This window comes from Myotis nattereri (assembly GCF_964212035.1).
Source record: "Myotis nattereri genome assembly, chromosome: 15".
NCBI classification, from domain to species: domain Eukaryota; kingdom Metazoa; phylum Chordata; class Mammalia; order Chiroptera; family Vespertilionidae; genus Myotis; species Myotis nattereri.
The window spans coordinates 19,011,873-19,034,550 of record NC_138090.1 but is presented as its reverse complement, the minus strand read 5'-3'; the positions used below and the strand labels follow the sequence as shown (position 1 = coordinate 19,034,550).

At 43.4% G+C, this 22,678-nt stretch overlaps 1 protein-coding gene across 1 annotated transcript; it reads right to left on the bottom strand.

Moving 5' to 3' along the window:
- Positions 1 to 7,387: 7,387 nt before the first annotated feature.
- GABARAPL2 (GABA type A receptor associated protein like 2) lies at positions 7,388 to 20,746 on the bottom strand. The gene is made up of 4 exons (XM_081108113.1): positions 20,590 to 20,746; positions 20,217 to 20,272; positions 18,879 to 19,051; positions 7,388 to 7,999 (listed from the first exon to the last, which is right to left on the bottom strand). The coding sequence occupies exons 1-4, from the start codon at positions 20,621 to 20,623 to the stop codon at positions 7,909 to 7,911; spliced, it is 354 nt and encodes a 117-aa protein (XP_080964239.1). The 5' UTR covers positions 20,624 to 20,746; the 3' UTR covers positions 7,388 to 7,908.
- Between the last annotated feature and the right edge of the window lie 1,932 nt (positions 20,747 to 22,678).

Here is a 22,678-nt window from a genome sequence, read left to right as displayed (position 1 = left end):
CCTGACTCATGCCCTCCAGGTGGCGCTGTTTCAGCCACTGTTTGCAGAATTAAGATTGCACTAACACTTGTTAAGTAAGCTCTCAGCTCCAGGTGGACCAGTCATGTCATCAGAACACCATCAACAGGCGAGGCAAGGCACTACGCACCTGAGGGACAAGGATAGGGGATAGTTCTCTTGTTGTTCATTGACCAATAGGAAAGAGGTCACAGCCTTTGCAGTGGGACAGTACAATGTCATCTGAGGTCGATACCCAACCTGGCAGAGGAAGCAGCCCAGATATACTTGAGCAAAGAGGTGAAGGGGAAGGATTAGGCAAGTGAAGGGAAATGGTGGTACATATGGAGACAGTTTTGAGGATATCTGAGGTAGAGAATCACCATATGCAAAGGTCAGAGATGAAAGCACACCATGGCTGGGCTGGCAAGTATGGAAGGGGCTGGAGAGATCCTTGGGGCATGTTGGGGAGGACTTTATATACCCTGTGAAAGGGAATGTTCTAGTCCTGACTCAGCATTTCAGGAATTTTTATTTATTTAATTTTTTTTAAGAAAAGGTGTTGGTATGGAATTTGCATTTTTAAAAGATTGGTCTCTTGCCGAAACCGGTTTGGCTCAGTGGATAGAGCATCGGCCTGCGGACTCAAGGGTCCCAGGTTCGATTCCGGTCAAGGGCATGTACCTTGGTTGCAGGCACATCCCCAGTAGGGGGTGTGCAAGAGGCAGCTGATCGATGTTTCTCTCTCATCGATGTTTCTAACTATCCCTCTCCCTTCCTCTCTGTAAAAAATCAATAAAATATATATTTTTTAAAAAAAAAGATTGGTCTCTTTTGTAGCAAAGAGGATGGATTGGCAGAGGTGGGGATGATGGCAGGGAGACCATAGTTGGGGGATTACCATAGTAATTAGGAATGAGGCCCACCCAGACAATAATGGTTTTAGGAGCCATAGGGAGGGGACTGACTTGAGAAACACACAGAGGCTGGTGAGGCTGATGACTGATTGCAGTAGGGGATGAGGGAGAGTACGTAGAGGATGGCTCCCAGGTTACTGTATGGGTGACAGGATGGAATGTGGTGCCATGTATCAGAAAAGGGGGCAGAGGAAGAGGAAATGGTCTTGCAGGGCAGGAGATGCAGGCAGGGGACAAAGCTGTTTCCAAGTTTAGGATTTCTGTGATATCATGGGATAAGGACCTAGAGTGGGCATTTGGAGGGACTCGGTTTGGGGCTCAGGAGAGAGATGGGCTGGAGATAGAGATTTTGGAGTCTCTATTTATAGGAAGTCTTTGGGGACATGGATTAGAGTAAAATCATCTAGAGAGAATGTGTATAGAATGAAATGGGGACTCTGGATTGAACCCTAAGGAACAGAGTTCAGGAGCAGATGGAGAAGCAGAGGAAAGCATGTGACCAGAGGCCCAGGGAAAACCAGGAGAAAGCTATCTTAGAGCTGTAAGGAGGGAGTAAAGTATAGAATATATTAAAAGAAAGAGAATCAAGGAAGGTAAGAACAAAGAACCTTATCATCCCCTGCTCCCCTATTGGCAGACAAGGTTATTTTTTGTAACCTCAGCAAAGGCAGGGTCAGGGAAGTGGAAGCTAGCCTCCTTGGCTGAGCAGTAGAAGGAAAATGAGAAATGGAGGTACTGTGTGCTCTTTTGAGAAGGACCAATCTCTGTTCTCACTGTGTAACTTAAAAATAAAAAGTTATGAAATATTTCAGACACAATAGAAAAAATTAACACCCACCACGCAATTAACAGTAAACATTTTGCTATATTTGCTTCAGGTTTTTACTTTCCAAAGAAGTAAAACATGAGTAGTTGTATTTAAAAATCCCACATTTACCCCTCCATGCTACTATTCCCTTCCCTCCATTAGGTAACCTTCATCCTGAATTGCACGGTTTATAGTTCTATTACATAAATTTGCATCTGTAAGCAATACATATTATTGTTTTGGATGGCTTTAAACTTTATAGAAATGATAGCTGAATATATTTCTGCATCTTGCTTTCATTTATGTTGACATATGTAGCATAGGGACATTCGTCTTAACTACTGTGTCGTATTCCTTTGTGTGACTATGCTGCATACTAAGTCTCCATTCTCCTGCTAATGGACATTCTCCTACTAATGGACAGTTGGCTTCCAATTTTTTGCTCATTCGAACAAAGCTGCAGTGATCACTCTTATGCATGGGTAGGGATGTAATTAGGACATGGGTTATCTGGATCTCAACTTCCCTGGATATTGACAAACTGCTCTCCAGTGTGATGGTACTAGTTTACCCTCACAGCAGCAGTTGAGAATTCCAGATGTTTCACATACTCCCTGACATTTTAGATGTCAAAACTTTTAATTTGGCCAATTTGATGAGTGTGAAATGATATCCCATAGTTTATTTTCCTTTGCATTTACACAGGGCCACCAACTGTATAGTGTAAGTTGTATCTTTTAGTGTAGAGTTTGTGCACCGCACAACTCTAGGGGGCACAGTTCATGTTGTAGTGTTTGTGAAAGGCACATTGTAGAGTTGGTGCAATGTACAGCACATACAGTGGCCTTGAGTGAAGATTTTTGTGTTATCTTTTGCCCATTGTTCTCTTGGGTTGTCTTATTAATTGGAAGAGTTCTTTATTTATTCTGAATATTAATTCTTTTTTGGTTAATATCTGTTACATTTTCACCCAATCTGTGGTTTCCATTAATTTTGTTTATAGTACCTTTTTTATGTTCAAAAGTTAAAGATTTTTAATGTACTTAAATATATCTTTTCCTTGACCTTCTATATTTTTTATCTTGTCTAAGAAATCTCTCCTACTCCAAGGTCACAGATAGTCTAATTTTTTAAAATTTTATTTTGAGAGTTTGTTTATTAAAGCTGGGGACAGTGAAACGAGGAAGAGCTTAGGACAGAAGAAGCAACAGGAGAGAGCCTAGGTGGGCTCTCTAGAAACATTATGGGAAAGAAATGAGCCAAGACAGGGCTCTGTCAGTTCACTAGAGAGGCAGAGTAGAGGGAGCCTTGGAGACAGCTTCAGGGGGTTAGCCTCAGTCCAGCTGCCACTGCCATTGCTCCCTGGTTGCAAGTCTCATGAGAACCTTAGAGTTCAGGAGAAAGAAAAGTCACTCAAAAAGATTTGACTTTGTAATACTTTAAGCAATAAAACAATTTAAAAAAAAAAAAAGATTTGAGTAGGCTTGCCCCAGGAGGGCATGCCTTTCTAGATTTTTTTTTTTAAGTTTTGCTTTTCTTCATTTACATCTTTAATTCACCTTGAATTTATTTTAGGCATATTTTTTCATATATATAACTGATTGTAGAATCAAATCATGGATTAACTAGTTCATTTCCCTTTGATTTTCATGCCACCACTATTATATTTTAAACATGTGTCTGTTTCTGTCTTGTTCTCTGGTTTATTTATCTCTTATGCCATATGGCACAGTCTTAATTACTGCAAATACATGTCTCCCCAGCTCGCCTTAACATTTTTTGGTTATTCTTAGCCATTTGCTCTTCTAGATGGATTTTAGCATCAATTGTCAGATTCTTGCATTAAACTCAGACTAATCTGGGGGCAATATGCCTCTTTACAATATTGGTTGTTCTCAACCTTGAATGTAGTGTATTAGTATATCCTTTCATGTAGGTCTTCTTTTATGTCCTTAAACAATGTCTTATTTTCTCCATGAAGGTCTTGCATATCTTATATTAAATATATTCCTACATGCTTATAGATTTTTCTCCTATTAAGAATGAGACCTGCTGAAACCGGTTTGGCTCGGTGGATAGAGCGTCGGCCTGCGGACTGAAGGGTCCTGGGTTCGATTCCGGTCAAGGGCATATATCTGGGTTGCGGGCACATCCCCAGTAGGAGATGTGCAGGAGGCAGCTGATCGATGTTTCTCTCTCATCGATGTTTCTGACTTTCTATCTCTCTCCCGTCCTCTCTGTGAAAAATCAATAAAATATATTTAAAAAAAAAAAGAAAAAAGAATGAGACCTATGGCCCTGGACTGGTAGCTCAGTTGGTTGGAGTATCATCCTGATATGCCAAAGTTTCAGGTTCAATCCCATCAGGGCACATTCAAGAATTAACCAATGAATGTGTAAATAAGTGGAACAACAAATTGATGTTTCTCTGTCTCTAAAATCAATTTTAAAAAAACAAAATAATGAGCCCTAGCCAGTTTGGCTCAGTGGATAGAGCATTGGCCTGCGGACTGAAGGGTCCCAGGTTCGATTCCCGTCAAGGGCACATGCCCTGGTTGTGGGCTCGATCCCATGGGGAGTGTGCAAGAGGCAGCTGATGGATGATTCTCTTTCATCATTGATGTGTGTCTCTCTCTCCCTCTTCCTTCCTCTCTGAAATCAATAAAAATATATTTTAAAAAATGAGATCTTTATTATTTTTCCCAATTGGTTACATCTGGTATGTAGAAACATCATCAGTGTTTGTTTAACTGATCTGGTACCCTGCAACCATGCTGAATTTTGTTCTAATTTTTTTTTTGTTTGTTTGTTTGTTTTTTGTTTGTTTTTTTTTTAAATATATTTTATTGATTTTTCACAGAGAGGAAGGGAAAGAGATAGAAAGTTAGAAACATCGATGAGAGAGAAACATCGATCAGCTGCCTCCCGCACACCTCCCACTGGGGATGTGCCCGCAACCCAGGTACATGCCCTTGACCGGAATCGAACCTGGGACCTTTCAGTCCGCAGGCCGACGCTCTATCCACTGAGCCAAACCGGTTTCGGCTTGTTCTAATTTTTATAGATTCTTTTGGATTTTTTCTATGTAGACTATCACTGTCTGCATATAAGCACATTTAGTCTCCCTTTCTGATTTTTATGCTTCTCTCTTACTTTTCCTCTTTTATTGTATTGGTTTTATGTTAGAACTGTGTTCAGTAAAAGCAATGATTAACTTTTAACAGGTTTATGAGACATAATTCACATACCATAAACTTCATCCTTCAGACTTTAGTTTCTTTAAATGTTAGCTTTGCTTTTCAACATCTTTATTACTTTTTTAATGTTTTTATTAATTTTTAGAGAGAGAGGAAGTGAGAGAGAGATCTAGAAACATCAATAAGAGAAACATCAATTGGCTGTATTCTGTACACCCCTCACTGGGGATGGAGCCCAAAACCCAGGCATGTGCTCCAACCAGGAGTCGAACGAGTAACATTTTGGTTCCTGGGTTGATGCTCAACCACTGAGCACACAGGCCAGACTTTAGTTCCTGTTTTTAATGGGAATGCCTCTAAAGTTTTATAAGTAACCAACTGTAACAATAACATTTGTATTCATTGACTGGTTTATCATTCCCCTAATTTGTTATGCCACCTCTGACATGTTGGTTTTTTTAAAGTGGGTGGTTTATTTTTTTTTCATTTAGAGAGAAAAGGAGGAGAGAAAGGAAGGGAGAGAAAGAGGGAGAGAGTTGATTGCTCAATAAATGTTAACTATAAATCACTTTTGAAAGAAAAACAGTTAGCTTCAGTAACATTTGCATTTTGGTTTTCTTCCCTCTGTTTCTTCTCAGTTGAATTTGTGGGTTTGTGGTTGTGAAACAGAAACAGATCAAAAGGCCTTCGGAAAGCTATCCCCTCCCCCATGTCTGTTTAATCCTGTTCTGGTCACATGTTTAAGAAGAGGGCACCATTCCCTGCCCACCAGTCCCTCCCCCAAAGCAGGGGGCTGTTTAGTTATTCAAGCAAGTCCAGAGTCCTCCCAGGGACTGTTGACATTGTTCTCAGAAGAAATACTCTTCCTCCTACTGGAGTGGCCAAGCCAAGGGGCCATCTTTGCCATAACATGGAAGGAATCTGCCTGGGAATGAAGTCAACGTAGAGGAAAATAAAACCAAGGGATGGAGTTTTGACGTCATCATCTGATCTCTGGTTCAAGCTATGCCTGAAGTCAGTGAATCGTCCTTGACAATTGAAATGATAAATTGCCTTTTCAGAGCTTAAGCCAGTTTGTTGGGTATTATGTCACTGCCAACAAGATTCCTTGTAACAGAATTGGTTCCTTCCCCTTCACCTGGCTCACTCAGAGGTCAGTTTCTTTTTTTTGTTTTGTTTCAGAGGTCAGTTTCTCTTTCTAATTTGAAACTACCAGCAAAGAGGCCCACATATTTTATTGAATCGGGTGTGGGAAAGACCAACAGGATGCTTATGACAAGAATGTTTCTACTAAACCAAAATAAAGCTTCATCAAGTATAAAACAAATAAAAAATAATAAACATGTTTCTTCTGATCCCAAGTGGGAAGCTGACATCAGTAGAGAGCTTTGATGGGTTGCTTATATATATAATCTGGTAAAGAAGCAGCTAAAGATCTTTGTTTCTTCCCTGGTAGAAATCTGATAGCCATTTTAACTACATGTTCTTAGATCACTGGGTGATACCTGTTTTCTTGAATGTTCTATGTAGAGCTCTAGCCTCGAACACAATCTGTCTGGAAGATTTAGGAAGTAAGCAAGCATTTCCTATTAATAAATCATGAAACTCATGGACCAGGAAAAATCTAAATTTTCATTTTTTTGAAAAAAGGGATTAAGGAGCAGCACCTTAATAAGTGCAGGTACATATAAAGGCTATATGAATATAGTTATCATTCCAACACTGTATGTAACAGTAAAAGATTGCAAACAACCCAAATACCATTCATAGGGAACTACTTAAGTAATAATCATATACCCACACATTGCAATACTATTTGCTGTAAAAATGAATGAAAGGCTATGGACTGATATGGAAAGATCACCAGGATATATTGTTAAATTAAAAAAAGCAATATACATAAGTATATAATGTGTTTTCTATAAGAAAAAGAATAGGATATATAGTCATATTTAATTGTACTTCCAAAAATAAATACTAAAAAGAAACAAGAAGCCAGTAAAAGTAGTTTCCCATAGGCAGTAGACAGTGGTGGGAACTCTCAATGTATACCTTTTATAGAGGCTTGATATCTGAACCACCAGAACACATTAACCACTTAAAAAAGTCCCGCCCTAGCTGGTTTGGCTCAGTGGATAGAGCGTTGGACTGCAGACTGGAAGGTCCTGGGTTCAATTCTGGTCAAGGGCACATGCTTGGGTTGTGGGCTTGATCCCCAGTAGGAGGCATCCAATCAACAATACCTCTTTCATCATTGATATTTCTGTCCCTCTCTCCTCTCCCTTCCTCTTTGAAATCAAAATATATATATATATTTTTTAAAGTCCCTTCTTATGACAGGCCACTGCTTCCTGTTCAAAGCTGTGCTGCCATGGCCCCACAAACCCTCCTCCTGGCCTGGCAGGTATAAGAGCTACTTGTCTGACTCATGTAAAAGATGGTGAATAAAGTACATGGTCACACTGCAATGCCTTTATAACAGGAAGTTTTATTGTTAATTATTTACCTTAATAGTTTCAGAAAGAGGAACAGATTAGCTCAGTCCAACATGATTGGCAGTTGGCAAAATCTAGTAAAGCAAGTGTTCTGATTGCTAAGGATTTAATTTGAATGCTTTTAATACTTAGCCATCTAACACTTCAAATATAGTCCAGAATAAAATGCATTGTCTCCCTCCCTTTCACTTTAATACCCCACCTACCTCACTTCAATATGGAAATATCTTCATTAAATATGATTCCTAGAGGAACAAGTTCTCTGGAGAGTATAGCCATGAGGACAGTGCACAAAAAGAAAAACTCAAAATAAAACTCTGTATGATAACTTACTAGTCTAAGGAAACAAAAACCTTCCAATATATTAAGAAATCAATCCAGTTACAAATGCACTAATAGTTCTATGTGAAGAGGTTCTGGTATAGTAACTGAAAATGGCCGGCTATTTACAAGATACACAAGCAGGTACAGTGCACCTCGCCCAGCACGGGCCCTCAGAAGCCAAACGTGTTCTCTCCACTGTAGGCCACATACAAGAATCCATCTTCATCTTTTTCCTTCTCGTAAAGTTGTCCCATAGTTAGGCTTGAAAGAGAAAAACAAAAAACAACATTGAAAATGTATACATAGGCTCTCCCCGCCCCTTTCAGCATCCATTAATTACTGAACTTTGTAAACGGGCATTAAAACATTACACACAGTTTTGCTGCACCAACTTAAATATAAACTTTTACAGTACAATCCATGTTATTTTCTAGAAACAAACCAAAGGTTAATTTCTCAAGGTTCTTGCTGCCTGCTTTAGCAGTATTTAATGGAGAATCTTTCATATACATTTGTAATATTAGAAAAATAAACCAGATTGCAAATCCTTTTTTTAAAATATATTTTTATTGATTTCAGAAAGGAAAGGGAGAGAGAGAGAGAGAGAAACATCAATGATGACAGAGAATCATTGATCGGCAGCCTCCTACTGGGGATCGAGCCCACAACCTGGGCATGTGCCCTTGACAGGAATCGAACATGGGACCCTTCAGTCCACAGGCCAACGCTCTATCCACTGAGCCAAACCAACGAGGGCCTAAAACCATTTTTTTTTTTTTATGCTTAAACCATGTACCAAATTTGTGGTCCAAATCATGTAAAATAAGTTAAACTGCATTCTCTCTCTCTCTTTTTTAAAATATATTCCTTTTTTTTGTGTGTGTGCCCTTGACCGGAATCAAACCCACGACCCTTCAGTCCACAGGCCGACACTCTATCCACTGAGCCAAACCCGCCAGGGCTTTAATATATTTCTTTATTTATTTCAGAGAGGAAGGGAGAGGAAGAGAGAGATAGAAATATCAATGATGAGAGAGAATCATTGATCAGTTGCCTCCTGCATGCCCCCTACTGGGGATCGAGCCCTTAACTCAGGCATGTGCCCTTGGCCGGAATTGAACCCAGGACCCTTCAGTCCACAGGCCGATCGATGCTCTATCCACTGAACCAAACCAGCTAGGGCTAATCTTCATTCTCTTAACCAATATAACTGTATTTCTGTAAACATAGTTATCTTGAAATAAAGTTTTTAAAAAGAAAAACAACATTAAAAATTGGGTTTGATTACTAAGTCTAAGTGTTGGGAGAAAGATTACTTATGGATAAGGAACTTAATACTTAAACTAGCTACTCTCTCCCACAACTTTGGTGGTAGATGGTTAAAAAGAAATTCAGGTCTCATTAATGCTACATTCCTGTTGTAAAGAAGGTAAATGGAGCCACAAAAGATTAAGGTAAATTAGGCCTTTGGGAATCACAAGACTAGAATCAATTCTCCATTCTCCTGCTCCAAGGCAAAGCTATTTGCACTCACCTTTACACAAAGTAAATCCTTCAGAGGCCAGCTCTATCTAGCTCCTTAAGTGGGGCTGGCTGGTTAGTACTGGTTAATACGTATACATTTAGAATGCTTTCTGAATGCCAAGGGCAAGGGGAAAAAACGAAGCGAAATTAAAAGCCTATGAAGCCCATCCCTGTATGGATGGAGGATCAAGGAAAGGAAGAGTACATGGAGCTTGCTTCTGCTTCAGGCTCGTTATTGAAGATTTCTAATTTGTAATTACAAGTGGGTTCATTCTTGTGGAAGCTCCTCCACCAAAAACCCTGTGCTCCACAGACTTGTGTCAGCATCATCAAAGAGAAGTTACTTTCCTCACATGCAATGCAAACATCTCTCAGATTGTATCTGGAATCCAAAGAAGCCCTGCCTGGCCTTCCTAAGGACCCTCCAGAAACAGATACTGCTCAAACTAAATATGTGGGTGGGAAAGCTGGCTTTCCCTAAGCCATGAATTGGACTGCACTACCACCTCCAGAGTAAGACTTGTAACACCCAGAACCCTGGATGAGCTCTGGCCACATGACTGTACTATTAGGAGCAGGAGTCAAAGGAATATGCTAAACATCAGTGCAACCATGAGTGGTGAGGTCAACCAGCCTGGACAGGTCACAATAGATGCTAAATGCAGGATTCAGTAAAACAAGGTCCACTGGGGTGGATGATGAGAGGTCCAGGGCCTCAAGCTGGTGAAGCAATGACTGCTCACTCCGCTGCTGTGCTCCTGGTGGGCTGTGTGGGACTTCCATGTAAACAGGGACATGGTCTCCATTTATTAAGGGGAGATTTCTTCCTTTTTTATTCTTCCTACCTGTTTTCAAGCTCAGCCCATTTGGCTGTGTGGGTAGATGAGAACTATTAAGTAACAAAGTGGGGGTGGATGAGTATGAATACAAAAAGGTCTGTCATCAGCCTCTTGTGCAATGAAACAGTGCTCCTTTTGCGGATCTCTTAACCTGGAATTTGTAAAATAAGGACTTCCTGGAACAGCATGGTCTGCTAGAAATTTCTGCTATGACAAAAATGTCATATACTTTTACTGTCCAATACAGTAGTCACTAACTACATTTAGCATTTGAAATGTGGCTCATCTGAATTGGAATATGCTGCCCTGACCGGGTAGCTCGGTTGGTTAGAGCGCTCTCCCAATATGCCAAGATTGCAGGTTCAATTCCCAATCAGGGCACATACAAGAATCTACAAATGAACACATAAATAAATGGAACAACAAATTGATGCCTTTCTTTCTCTTTCCCACTCCCCTACCCCTCTCTCTAAAATCAATCCAAAGATCCCTTTGAATTGGGATGTGCTGTAAGTATAAAATATACACAAGATTTCAAAGACTTAGTATGAAGAAAAAAAAGGATGTAAAGTATCTCAATTTTGGTTACATGTTGAAATGATGATATTATGTATATACTGGAAAAATAAAATATATTATTAATATTAATGTCACATGTTTCTTTTTCCTTCTTCTTTTTTTTTTTTTAAATATATTTTATTGATTTTTTACAGAGAGGAAGGGAGAGAGACAGAGAGTTAGAAACATCGATGGGCCAAAGCCGGTTTGGCTCAGCGGATAGAGCGTCGGCCTGCGGACTGAAAGGTCCCAGGTTCGATTCCGGTCAAGGGCATGTACCTGGGTTGCAGGCACTTCCCCAGTGGGGGATGTGCAGGAGGCAGCTGATCGATGTTTCTCTCTCATCGATGTTTCTAACTCTCTCTCTCCCTTCCTCTCTGTAAAAAATCAATAAAATATATTAAAAAAAAAAAAAAAAAGAAACATCGATGAGAGAGAAACATCGATCAGCTGCCTCCAGCACATCTCCTACTGGGGATGTGCCCGCAACCCAGGTACACGCCCTTGACCGGAATCGAACCTGGGACCTTTCAGTCCGCAGAACAACGCTCTATCCACTGAGCCAAACCGGTTTTGGCTCTTTTTCCTTCTTAATGTGACTATTAGAAAATTGAAAATTACAAATGTAGTTCTCATGCCATTCCTATTGACAATACTGCCCTGGAACATGTGAGGACTTGGGGAACAGTGGATAGAGGGAGGAACCCCTGCTCACGAGAACATCTGGAGTGGTGGGTCTCAACCTTGGCTGCACATCAGAAACAATGGGGAGCTTTAAAAACATCTCCACACATAAGCCCCACCCCAGGTCAATTATATCTGAACCTCTGGAGGTGTAGGACCCAGGCATCGGTACATCAGCATGTTTTAAAATGCCAACAAAGATTCCATGTGCATCCAAGGTTGAGAACCAGTCCCTGTGCCAAAGGGAGATAGCTGTTTGTCCTTTTTTTCTTCTCTTTTTGAGATGCTTATCTTGAAGAGCCATGTGATCAGGAAGCAAAGTGACACGGCAGGAAGTAAAGCAAGGAGCCAGCAACTAGCAAAGGTGTTGAACAAGTAGCTGAGTCTCTCAAGACTTCTACCCTGGTGGTTGGGAATGCCCTCAAAGAGATTTCTCTGAGATTTCTCGGAATAAGGCTGAGGGGAAAACAGCTACAGCTATTGCCACAATTCCCTTTGCCCCATTTGGTCCAAGTGTCCAGGGTGACCTTGATGAGACCTGTCCCTACCATCTCCCCACTACTATTACCACAGTGTTTAGACACAGAGGTAACAGACATTGTGTGGAATTCAAAGGCAGCCACCCCTTGGTGCCTACGTTGTTTGCTTCCATCTGACAGACTAAGTTCTGCTCTTACTCTCTGTGTGCTGTCTGACATACTGGAACCACTATCGTCTAAGGCAGGCTCTGAGACTCTGAGATGGGGATAATCATGGGGCTTTCTGTCTTTAGATTCCATTGTCTTTTAAGTGAAATGTGTTTTTTTAATTTGCTTAAGCAGTGCCCTAGCAGTTACAGAGGCTAATCATAAAAATCCTAACTATAAAAGCAAACCCGTGCCAAGCACTATTCTAAGTATGTTACATGCATTAACTCTATCCTCACAACAACCTTATGAGGCAGGTACTATCCTAATCCATAGTTCATAGATAAAAGTGAGGCGGAAAGGTTAAATAATTTACCCCAGGTCATAAAGCCAGGAGACATTCTTACCACCAAGCTTTGCTGCCTCCAAGTGGATACACAGCTAGATCTAATGCCCCAATGTCAGCATCCCTGTACCTTCTACAGAGATCTTCCTTAACACCGTGCTTCTCACACAAACATGCATACAAAATCACCAGGTCAGGGTGAGGCTTTGTGACTCTGTATTTCTAACAAGTTCCCAGGTAAGGCTACTGCGGCCAGCCTCTGCATCACACACTGAGTAGCCAGGTCTTAGCGGTCTCTCCTGCAGATCCTGTAATTTGACAAGGAGATGGCTATGCATAATGACTTTAAGAGCCCTCTCACTGTTCTCCTATTCTGTCACGTAGCCTTGTGTGGAAACTTTATTTAGTTGGCAGTAGCAATGTATCACTGTATCCTTACACTCAGGGTACCCACTGGGTAGGAACTTGAAAACTGACAATGCTCAATGCTAGGAGCTAAACCCTCCATTCAGCAGCCTGTGACGGAATGCCTTATTTCGAGGCTTCTCTGGGTCCATGAAAGAAGACTGCCATATCTGTACAGTATGATTTGTAAACAGATGTGTAGTACCAGGCCACACACAGAGTAACTTGGCCTGGAGCCAAAAAGAACTGGGCCGCAAATCTAGTTTCTTAAAAAATGTTTTTATGTCCCATTAAAAGAATAGTCAAATGGAAGTGCAAGATGCAAAACGTGACCCTAGTCAGCAGGCAGCCTATTGCAGAAGGCCGCTGTGTCAGTTAAGACCAGTTCCATGAGCCTCCAAGATGAACTTCCCTCTAAGAACTCGCAGAGGCCATGACACGGCATTGAGCAGCCCACTGCTGGAGCGCCTGGGGATCCTGAAGCACAGAGGCAGCTCTGATGTGCGTGTCTGGCTAAACTGCACAGGCTTGCTGGATGGCCTGACAATTCACAAACAGCACCACAAAGCCAAGGCTTCCTGCCCAAGCTACTGGTTGCAGAAGACACCCAAAGGTGGCTTACAGTCTATCAAGTATTACCTGCTTTCCTCCGAGAAGGATGCTGCTGAGGACAAGGGGTACTGCCACCTTCCAAGCTCGGAGTCTGATGCGGAAAGACTGGAAAAACCAATTGGCAGACCCAAGACAAGGAGCCAATCTAAGGTGTGGTGGGACCTGAAGTACTGAATGGAATGGACCTAAATTACCCCCTAAAACCGTGTCTCCCACTGCTCCCTTCAGGGTCACAGATCCAAACAAACTAACCAATAGCCTTTTAGAAGAATCCCTATCCAGGAATGGCCATGCTGCTTTAAACTATTTAAATAAACTATATAAATAGTTTAGCTTTAAACTATTCAACAGCTTATAAATCAGGAGGTTGACCTAGAATTGTGTGGATGCCCTTTCCCTACAGAACCCCCCTTATCCCCCAACCAAGGTCATGTATACTGTGGGATCTAGCCTGACTCATGAATTAGCTAACTGATAGGCACACCTGGCCACCCATCTGCTTTGAAGCACACAGGCTTCCATTGGACCTGGATTTATCTCTTTTCCAGCAGGGGTATAGAGAGATGGGGTGAGGTGGGAGGACAATGGCTACTGCTGTGGATCCTGGAAAGACATTGACCTCAAAGTCAAAGTTAATATGACCCTGAGAGTTCCCCACACATAAAAATTCTGAAACATAAAAGTTAATTTCTGCTTATTCCTTTTATCAGATTTTTCTCTCATATAAATAAACCTTGTTCAGTGGCTGAAATAAACCCCATTATTGAAGAGTTATTTACCCAGAAATTATCAAAAGTGCTTGATTTAAGCACATTTCTAAATAAAATTTGAATGGACTATACAACACAACTTCCTTTTACTCAGTGCCTCTTTTTTAAAAAAATATTTTTTTGATTTTAGAGATGAAGGGAGAGGAAGCGAGATAGAAACATCTGTGATGAGAGAGAATCATTGATCAACTGCCTCCTGCACGCCCCCCACTGGGGATTGAGCTCAAAACCCAGGCATGTGTCCTTGACCAGAATTGAACCCGGGACCCTTCAGTCTGAAGACTGACACTCTATCCACTGAGCCAAACCAGCTAAGGCCTTAGTACCTCTTTTAAGATCTAGAACCAACTCAACACGATTAATCTTAAACAGTACAGGATTACCAATGTAACATTTCCAAATTATCACATCTTAGAGATATTTTATTTAATAATATACTCCTGTTTCTATTTAAAACATAGATGAACAAAACTCTTATCTGTGTTCTAAACAAAAGGCCAAAAGGTAGGCACCACTGCCAGGTCAGGGTTCCCCTCCAATGCCACAACTGAGAATCTGTACACTGACATGCTTTCTCAGGTCCTATCTGCACCAACCCATAGTTCTCTTTTGGTTTTTAGCCTGATCCTGGATGCAGGCACCTAGGTAGAGAACTCAACTTTCCAATATTAAATGTGAGAAGGCAGTTGTGATCCCCTTTTTAAAAAACAGAACTCAAGCCGAAGCCGGTTTGGCTCAGTGGATAGAGCGTCAGCCTGCGGACTGAAAGGTCCCAGGTTCGATTCTGGTCAAGGGCATGTACCTGGGTTGTGGGCACATCCCCAGTGGGAGATGTGCAGGAGGCAGCTGATCGATGTTTCTCTCTCATCGATGTTTCTAACTCTCTATCTCTCTCCCTTCCTCTCTGTAAAAAATCAATAAAATATATTTAAAAAAAAAAAAAACAGAACTCAGAAAGAATTTAGGAAGTAAAACTCTTAGGGACTTGCCTGTGTCTATTTCCAGAATCAACATCTATATATATAAAAGCCTAAGCGACCAAATGACCAGTCAAGTGATTGCTATGATGCACACTGACCACCAGGGGGCAGATGCTCAATGCAGGAGTTGCCCCCTGGTGTTCAGTGTGCTCCCACAGCCAACTTCCTGCAGTCCCTCCCCCAGGCCAGCCACCCCCCCTCCCCGCCCCCACCATTGGCCCCATCACTGGCCAGGCCGAGGGACCCCACCAGTGCGGGCCTCTAGTTTAATACTAACCACTGTAAACAATAATCACAACATTCTATATGGTGATCGCCTGTGTTCAGAACACTGCCAAAGTCCTGCTCCAAGGCAGGTATAATGGAAGTCACTATCGCTCAGCCTCAGCATAAGTGATCCTAGTGCAGACCTTGCTGGATGGGGGAGGGCTCTGTAGGGTTGGATTCATCCTTTCTTGACTCATTTCCCCAGCATCTATGAAGCAGCAAACACTGGCTACAGGTTAAGAGAGGCTCTGGGCTTCCCTAAGGAGTCTGGAAAGAGCTGAGAAAAAGGTTGCTAACCTACCTTGGGTAAGGAGAGAGAGAAGTTGACTCACACACCAGCTTTAGGAAGGCAACCCTGAGGCAATTTTATTTGTGCTATTAGGTGATTAGCATTTGCATAAAGCCCCATGATGTCACTTGTTTGTAAACAAATGTGTTTTTAAGAATAACCCCTCTCCCCCAAACAAACAAACCCCTGCTGCTTTAAGTGTGGAGCAAGAAGTCATTAACTGGGGCAAAGGCACTAGGGGCATGGGCAAAGGGGCCCTCTTAGTGACTCAAATCCTGACTTGGATCACTAGTATAAATCTGCTTTAGGGTAGAGTCTTACCAGGTTGGAAAGGCAAATGAGAATTGGAGAGAAAATGGCTCTGAAGCAGCCTCTGCTTGCCTAAGAATCACTTTTCATTTCTAATTCTATTTATATCTCAGGGACAATGGGGGGGAGGGGGAGTAATTGCTAAAAATTTGCAGCCATTTTAATTGTGAGATTAACGTGGAGTAATCTTAATGGCCTCGGAAGCCTGCTTCATTTCCTTTTAAATATCAGAGGATCAGAATTCAAGGAAATAAACTCAATGCCATAGGTAACAGTGACCTACTTCCTCCCACTAAGAAGCCACCTCCAGGAAGGAAGAAACAGTCTCAAAGGCTTGCAGAAGTTGCAGGTAATACGAATGAAGATTTACCTTCCCTACCACCTTAAGGGAAGCCGAGTGACCACACATGGGTGGGGCTCCCTCCCCTGGTGAACAGTGGGCCCAGCTCCACACTGCCCAGAGGCCTAAGAAGGAAGGCTAGAAGAGTCCAACTCGGGCTTGACACCCCTGGCAAAACCACAGCTCCCTGAGCAACAGCTATAGCAGACCAACAGCACCCAGAAGGCAGGACATAGGCCTGTGGATGAAAAAGAGATTCTATGGAAAGTAACCTCACAGGATGATCTGATCACACTTTTTAAAATATATATATATTTTCATTGATTTTTTACAGAGAGGGAGAGGGATAGTTAGAAACATTGATGAGAAACATCGATCAGATGCCTCTTGCACACCCCCTACTGGGGTTTGAGTCCGCAACCCAGGCATGCACCCTGACCAGGAATGGAACCCAGGACCCTTCAGTCCATGGCCCGAGGCTCTATCCACTGAGCCAAACCGATCAGGACTGATCACACGTTTTTTTTAATGTGGTTTTATTTCTTTTAGAGAGAGAGGAAGGGAGAGGGAGAAACATCAATGAGAGAGAAACATCCATTGACTTTATCCTGCACGCCCCCTACTGGGGATTGAACCCACAACCGAGGGATGTGCCCTGACCAGGAATTGAACCAGAAACCTCTAGATCAGCCGTGGGCAAACTACGGCCCGGGGGCCGGATCCGGCCAGTTTGAAATGAATAAAACTAAAAAAAAAAAGACCGTACCCTTTTATGTAATGATGTTTACTTTGAATTTATATTAGTTCACACAAACACTCCATCCATGCTTTTGTTCCGGCCCTCCGGTCCAGTTTAAGAACCCATTGTGGCCCTCGAGTCAAAAAGCTTGCCCACCCCTGTTCTAGATGCATGAGACAACATTCAACCAACTGAGGCACACAGGCCACGTCTGATCATAAATTGTTACCGAGCAGGTCATGATGGCTAGTCACACCCCAAGCATATAACTTTTTTAGTTAAAGTTTCATCTTTGCCTTAAGCAAACCCTGTCCCATTGTTCTTGTGCATCTAGGTTAATATACCTTTGAAATAAGTGTAACCCCATTCTCAAGAAAGCACAAAATCTTAACTATCCTGTAATCCAATCCGCACCTTGCTTTCTCCTACCTGCATGTAATCTTCATTACGTTACTTCCTTAATTTCAAATGCATAAAAGAAACTGAAAAACTGTCACTCTCCCAAGAATTTGTGATCTTGTTTCCCAACAACTGTGTCATCTGTTTGGGCTCAAATAAACTTACAAAAATTCTCTACATGTTTGGGCATTTCTTATGTCGACAAACCTTAGGGAAGAACCTTCCATTTCTTCCCTATCCTGCTTCTCTGCATAACACCAGGAAGGGGAGGAGATGGAGATTAGGAAAGAGCAAATTAGACCAAAACATAGCATTTCTGCTTTTTGGTTTTTAAGACAAAAAAATAGAGCTTCTTACCTTTTGTGGGAAGAGGATTAGAATATGGCCTAGGCCTCTTCTAGACCTTTCAAGGATTTTCAAAAGGAAGGTATTTTTTTGGCCACACTGGGCCAGCTCCCAGGGCTTCTGAAAGCCTTAGCTTCTACAAGTACTACTTTAGAGGGGGAGAGGGGGAGCGCAACAAATTAAACGTAGTTTGGGTCACAAAGATGAGATGCAGCCAGGAACTCACTCAGGAGACAGGGGCCAGCATCTGGCACAGGGCCTGGAAGTATTCAATCAGTAACAAGAAAGGACTGACCAGGGACTTAGCCTGAGCCAGTCCACTTTCCCCTATCCACAGGCAGACTCTGACAGTGAGAACAGGTGGCACTAAGGGAGGCTTATCTGTAGAGAGACCTCAGAGCCCTTTGCTGGACGGCAGCCATTTTAGCGAATTAAAGATCAGGTGCAGCGAGAGACTCCCACAGTTGCAGAGTTGACTGAACGTGGAGAGCAAGCACGCAGGGTGATTAACTAAAGTGAGCCTCAGCAAGGCCAAGCTTCTGGTGGAGAATGACAGGACTTATTTCATGAACCATTTGGAGAAAATTATTTCAGGCTTCAGTTCTGCTGGTGACTTAAGCCTAAGAGTCCTCAGCTGTTTTAGAGGATTCTTGGGGGTTGAGACTGAATTTCTTCATTAAAAAAAAAGTCCAGCCCTGGCCGGTTTGGCTCAGTGGATGGAGCATCAGCCTGCGGACTGAGGGGTTCCGGGTTCGATTCCAGTCAGGGGCATGTACCTTGGTTGCGGGCACATCCCCAGTAGGGAGTGTGCAGGAGGCAGCTGATTGATGTTTCTCTCTCATCGATGTTTCTAAGTCTCTTTCCCTCTCCCTCTCTCTCTGTAAAAAATCAATAAAATATATTAATAATATTTTAAAAAGTCCAGGTCTTGTTCTATTTTCTTAACCCAAAGTACACTCTCATGTATTGCAGCCCATACTTTCCTTGAGCTACTGAAGTACAAAAATCCAGATTTCTAGTTAGGACATCTAGGAGTTTTCAGACCTCCAAAATTTTTGAGTTCTGTAAGCAGCCAAGCAGATGGCCCATACCAGTAAACATCCCTTACCTGGACTGTGGGACTGTCTTATCCACAAACAGGAAGATTGCCTTTTCAGAAGGAAGCTGGATCCTTTTCCTGATGATCCACATGAACTGAGCCACGGTGATGTCAGATGGAACCAGATACTTCCGTTTGTCAATGTCAACAATCTGAGAGCCTGAGACTTTTTCCACGATCACCTGGGAAAGCAAAGAGAGGTCAGGCCTGGATTTCTCATGTGAGGCTCTGGCCTTGCATTGTCAGCGAGCTCATGAATAATAGTGTGTGGGCGAGGAGGTGGGTGGGGAACTGCATCACATAAAGAAATATGCCCCTGGCTTAATAAACCACACATAGTGGAGGTTAAAAACCGATATAAATATGTTAGAAGGGAACAGTAAGTGCTTCTGTGGTCGATTATTACATTTCTCATCTCTGATCTCTGCATGCGTAAGAGAAGTACAGCTTTTAATACAAGGCTTTTCAACGTTTTGTCTGGGCAGACCCAAGAATATCTGGTGGGAGTTTCATTTACAGCCTATTATTCCAGCACCCCAGTATGGATCTGCCTTCACACTGCAGGGGAATCAAGATCCCAGGAACACAGGAAATGAAAAAGGATGGACTAATGGGAACGATTGGCAATCCCAGCCGGCCAGGAACCACGCTCTTCATGCGGCCTGTTGCTTTTCTCTGAACTGGGTTTCAAATATGTCCCTCCTGCCCCGTCTCCTAAGGAAGGGATCACAAGCAATGAGCTACAATAACAGGCCTGCTGTCCTTTAAAAATCAAGAGGGATTGCAGAAACCATCTCCCCTACGATGGAAGAAATATAGCATCATATTTATTATAGATGAAGGGAAAACCAAGGGAGAAGGGGTTTTCAGCGGCTTCTCAGAATTTCTTTTTGGTCAGGAAAGGATGACAGGGCGGGGGTGAGAAAAGGAAGCTATTAGTCAGGTAAACATGGGGTCTCAAAGTTAAAGATGAGACTGTCGTCCTGAGACTAAAGTACCACGTCCAAGACCAAAGTGACAGGCTCCCTCCACCACCGTTCCCCAAAGTGGCAGTGACCTGTTGCCCTGTCCTAGAATATCGTTCCTTATATAATTGGCCAGGGAGCCCAGAGACTGCAGGCAGCTCACTGGCCTAGATCGGGAGATTCAGCACTGAAGCACCCTAAACAGCGCCAGCCCCAGCCCCTCAAGTTCAAGTCTCGGATGACCCCCAACCCCGTCTGTCCAGTCGGCTACTGTAACCGGGGCTGGAACCTCAAGTTGTCAACTCTTAAAGGGTTCGGGCCCCATCACGAGTCCTAGAAGACAGAGGTGACAGTGAGGTGAAGGGGCGGGGAGTCCACTCACCGGAACCCGGTCGGGATATTTCGCTCGGATCTTCGCGGATTCCACGCATCTGTGTTCTGGGGGAGAAACACCAGGATGACTGTCGCGCCTGCCTGCCGGTCCCCAGGCCCCCAACCTTCCTCCCCCGCGACCTACGCACGCCCTGGGCCCTGGTTCCGGCGTGCCCGAGGCCTCGGTCTCCTGATACCGAGAGGTCCTCCCGAAGGCGGCACGGGGTCTGTGGGCCGATCGGGGGACCGGGACCTCGGAGACGCCAGCCCAAAGAGCTGCAACCGCCCTGCCCGGCCCAGCCCAGCCCAGGGCGGCCCGAGTGGGGGAGGGGGCCCACCCGCCGCGCCGGCCCCCACGGCCCGGCCCGTGTCCGGATTCTTACCCAGCGAGTGGTCCTCCTTAAACATCCACTTCATGGCGGCGGCGGGGAAGGGACGCAGCCGGCTCTCGGAGCCGCGGAGCTCAGAGCACCAACCACAACAACAACGACAGCGGCGGCGGCGGCGGTGACTACACGACAGGCGGGACTTCCGGCTGCCGGAGCCTAGCAACCGGCAGGGGGCGGGGCTTCCGGCGCGGTTGGTCTGGTGGCCGCTCCAAGGGGTGGGGCCGCACGCCAGGGGCGGGGCAGGGGAGGGCGCCGCGGGGTGTCAGCTCGGGCGTGGAGTTGATGACGTGGGAGTCAGGGGCGTCCGTGAGGGACACTGGCGACGTGGGAGGGGATATTCGGGATGGGTAATAGGAGCGGGTCTCGGTGACGTGGCTAAGGGGAAGGAGAGGGTGAGGGTCTGGCTGGTCGGATAGGGCTCTTACAGAGGGAGGTCTGACTGGGGCCTCAGGGACAAGAGGGGTATTTTGGGGGGTGGGGGGGAGGCGGGTATGAATGACAGAAAAGGAGTCTCTGGTGGTCAGTGATGGCGGGAGGGGGGTTCTGTTGGGCATTGACGGTTTGGGAAGTGCTATGTGGAGTAACAGGTTGGGGGCTCCATAGAGTTCAGTATTAAGAGGAGCCATAACAGGTTGGCTTGGACCTAGAAATTCCATTTAAACAAATCCAGTTTCTTTCCTTTATTCATAAATACGTGTTTGAATAAATATTTAAGAAGCGTTATCAGAAATGTGCATTCGAGGACTGTAACATTACACCGATCACAGAGAGACCCCTTAACCTTAACAAGCAGAGGAGTTAGAGGTGACCATCAGACTCGGAGAATTCCCCTGATAGCTGATCATGAGATGGGCTTCTTTGGTCATCAGTGTGAGGTGCAGCAATCGCAGCATAAGCTCTGTGTGTGTGTGTCATCTGCCTGAGCCTTCAGGATTTCCAGTGATGTCATCAGGGCTCTCGATCATCATATGTTTATGAGCTGGTGAATATGTAACAAGAATATTTGCTTAATTGGGCACATGATCCTTGCCACATGCCTGTGATTCTGATGCATCTGAAAGGCCTGTATATTTGAACATTGTCATGTATCATTTCCTATAGTTGAAATTCCTGATGGATGCTGTGGAATCTAACTTCATTCTAAAATTATTTTTGTTATTTTTAAATTGTGTGTCTGAGCAACCAAAATAGTTTTTAGTTTACTTGCTTTTTTAAAAAATATATTTTATTGATTTTTTACAGAGAGAAAGGGAGAGGGATAGAGAGTTAGAAACATTGATGAGAGGGAAACATCAATTTAGCTGCCTCCCGCACACTCCCCACTGAGGATGTACCCGCAACCAAGGTACATGCCCTTGACTGGAATCGAACCTGGGACCCTTCAGTCCGCAGGCCGACGCTCTATCCACTGAGCCAAACCAGTTAGGGCAACTTGCTTGCTTTTAATGAAATGAAAAAAATTCATTTTAATGAATTTCATACCAAAAATTATTGTTGTGTATAGCAACACTGTTCTGGGATTTGGGAAAAACCAGTGAACAGAACAGACATCTCTGCTCTCATGGGGTTCGTATTCTAGTGAAACGAGATAAAAAATAAATGTCAGGTAATGATGGGTGCTGTTTAGAAAAATAAAACAGGGTTGGTGACAAGAGAGTGATAGAATGCTAATTAGATAAAGTGGTTGGCACATCTAGGAGCAGGAAGGAAACCCCTGTGGTTGGAGCAGAAAAAACAAGGCGGAGTATGTTATGAGATGAGATAAAGGAGATTGAAACCAAAAGTGTTGAGCTTTTGAATTTCATGTTAAGTGGAGGTGTGATGTGATATAACTCTCCTTTTTAAGTGATCAGGCTAGCTTCCGTGTAGACAGTAGACTATAAGGGGTTTAGTAGGGAAGCAAGGGGAAGAGTTAAGAGGCTATTGTGATAAACCAGGTGAAATATGATGGCTTATACCAAGATGGTGCCCGTGCCGGTGGTGGGAAGCAATTGTACTCTAAATATATTCTGAAAATAGAGCTGACAAAATTTGCTGATAGAGTGGAGATGATGTGTGACAGATAAGTCAAAGTCAAGATTTT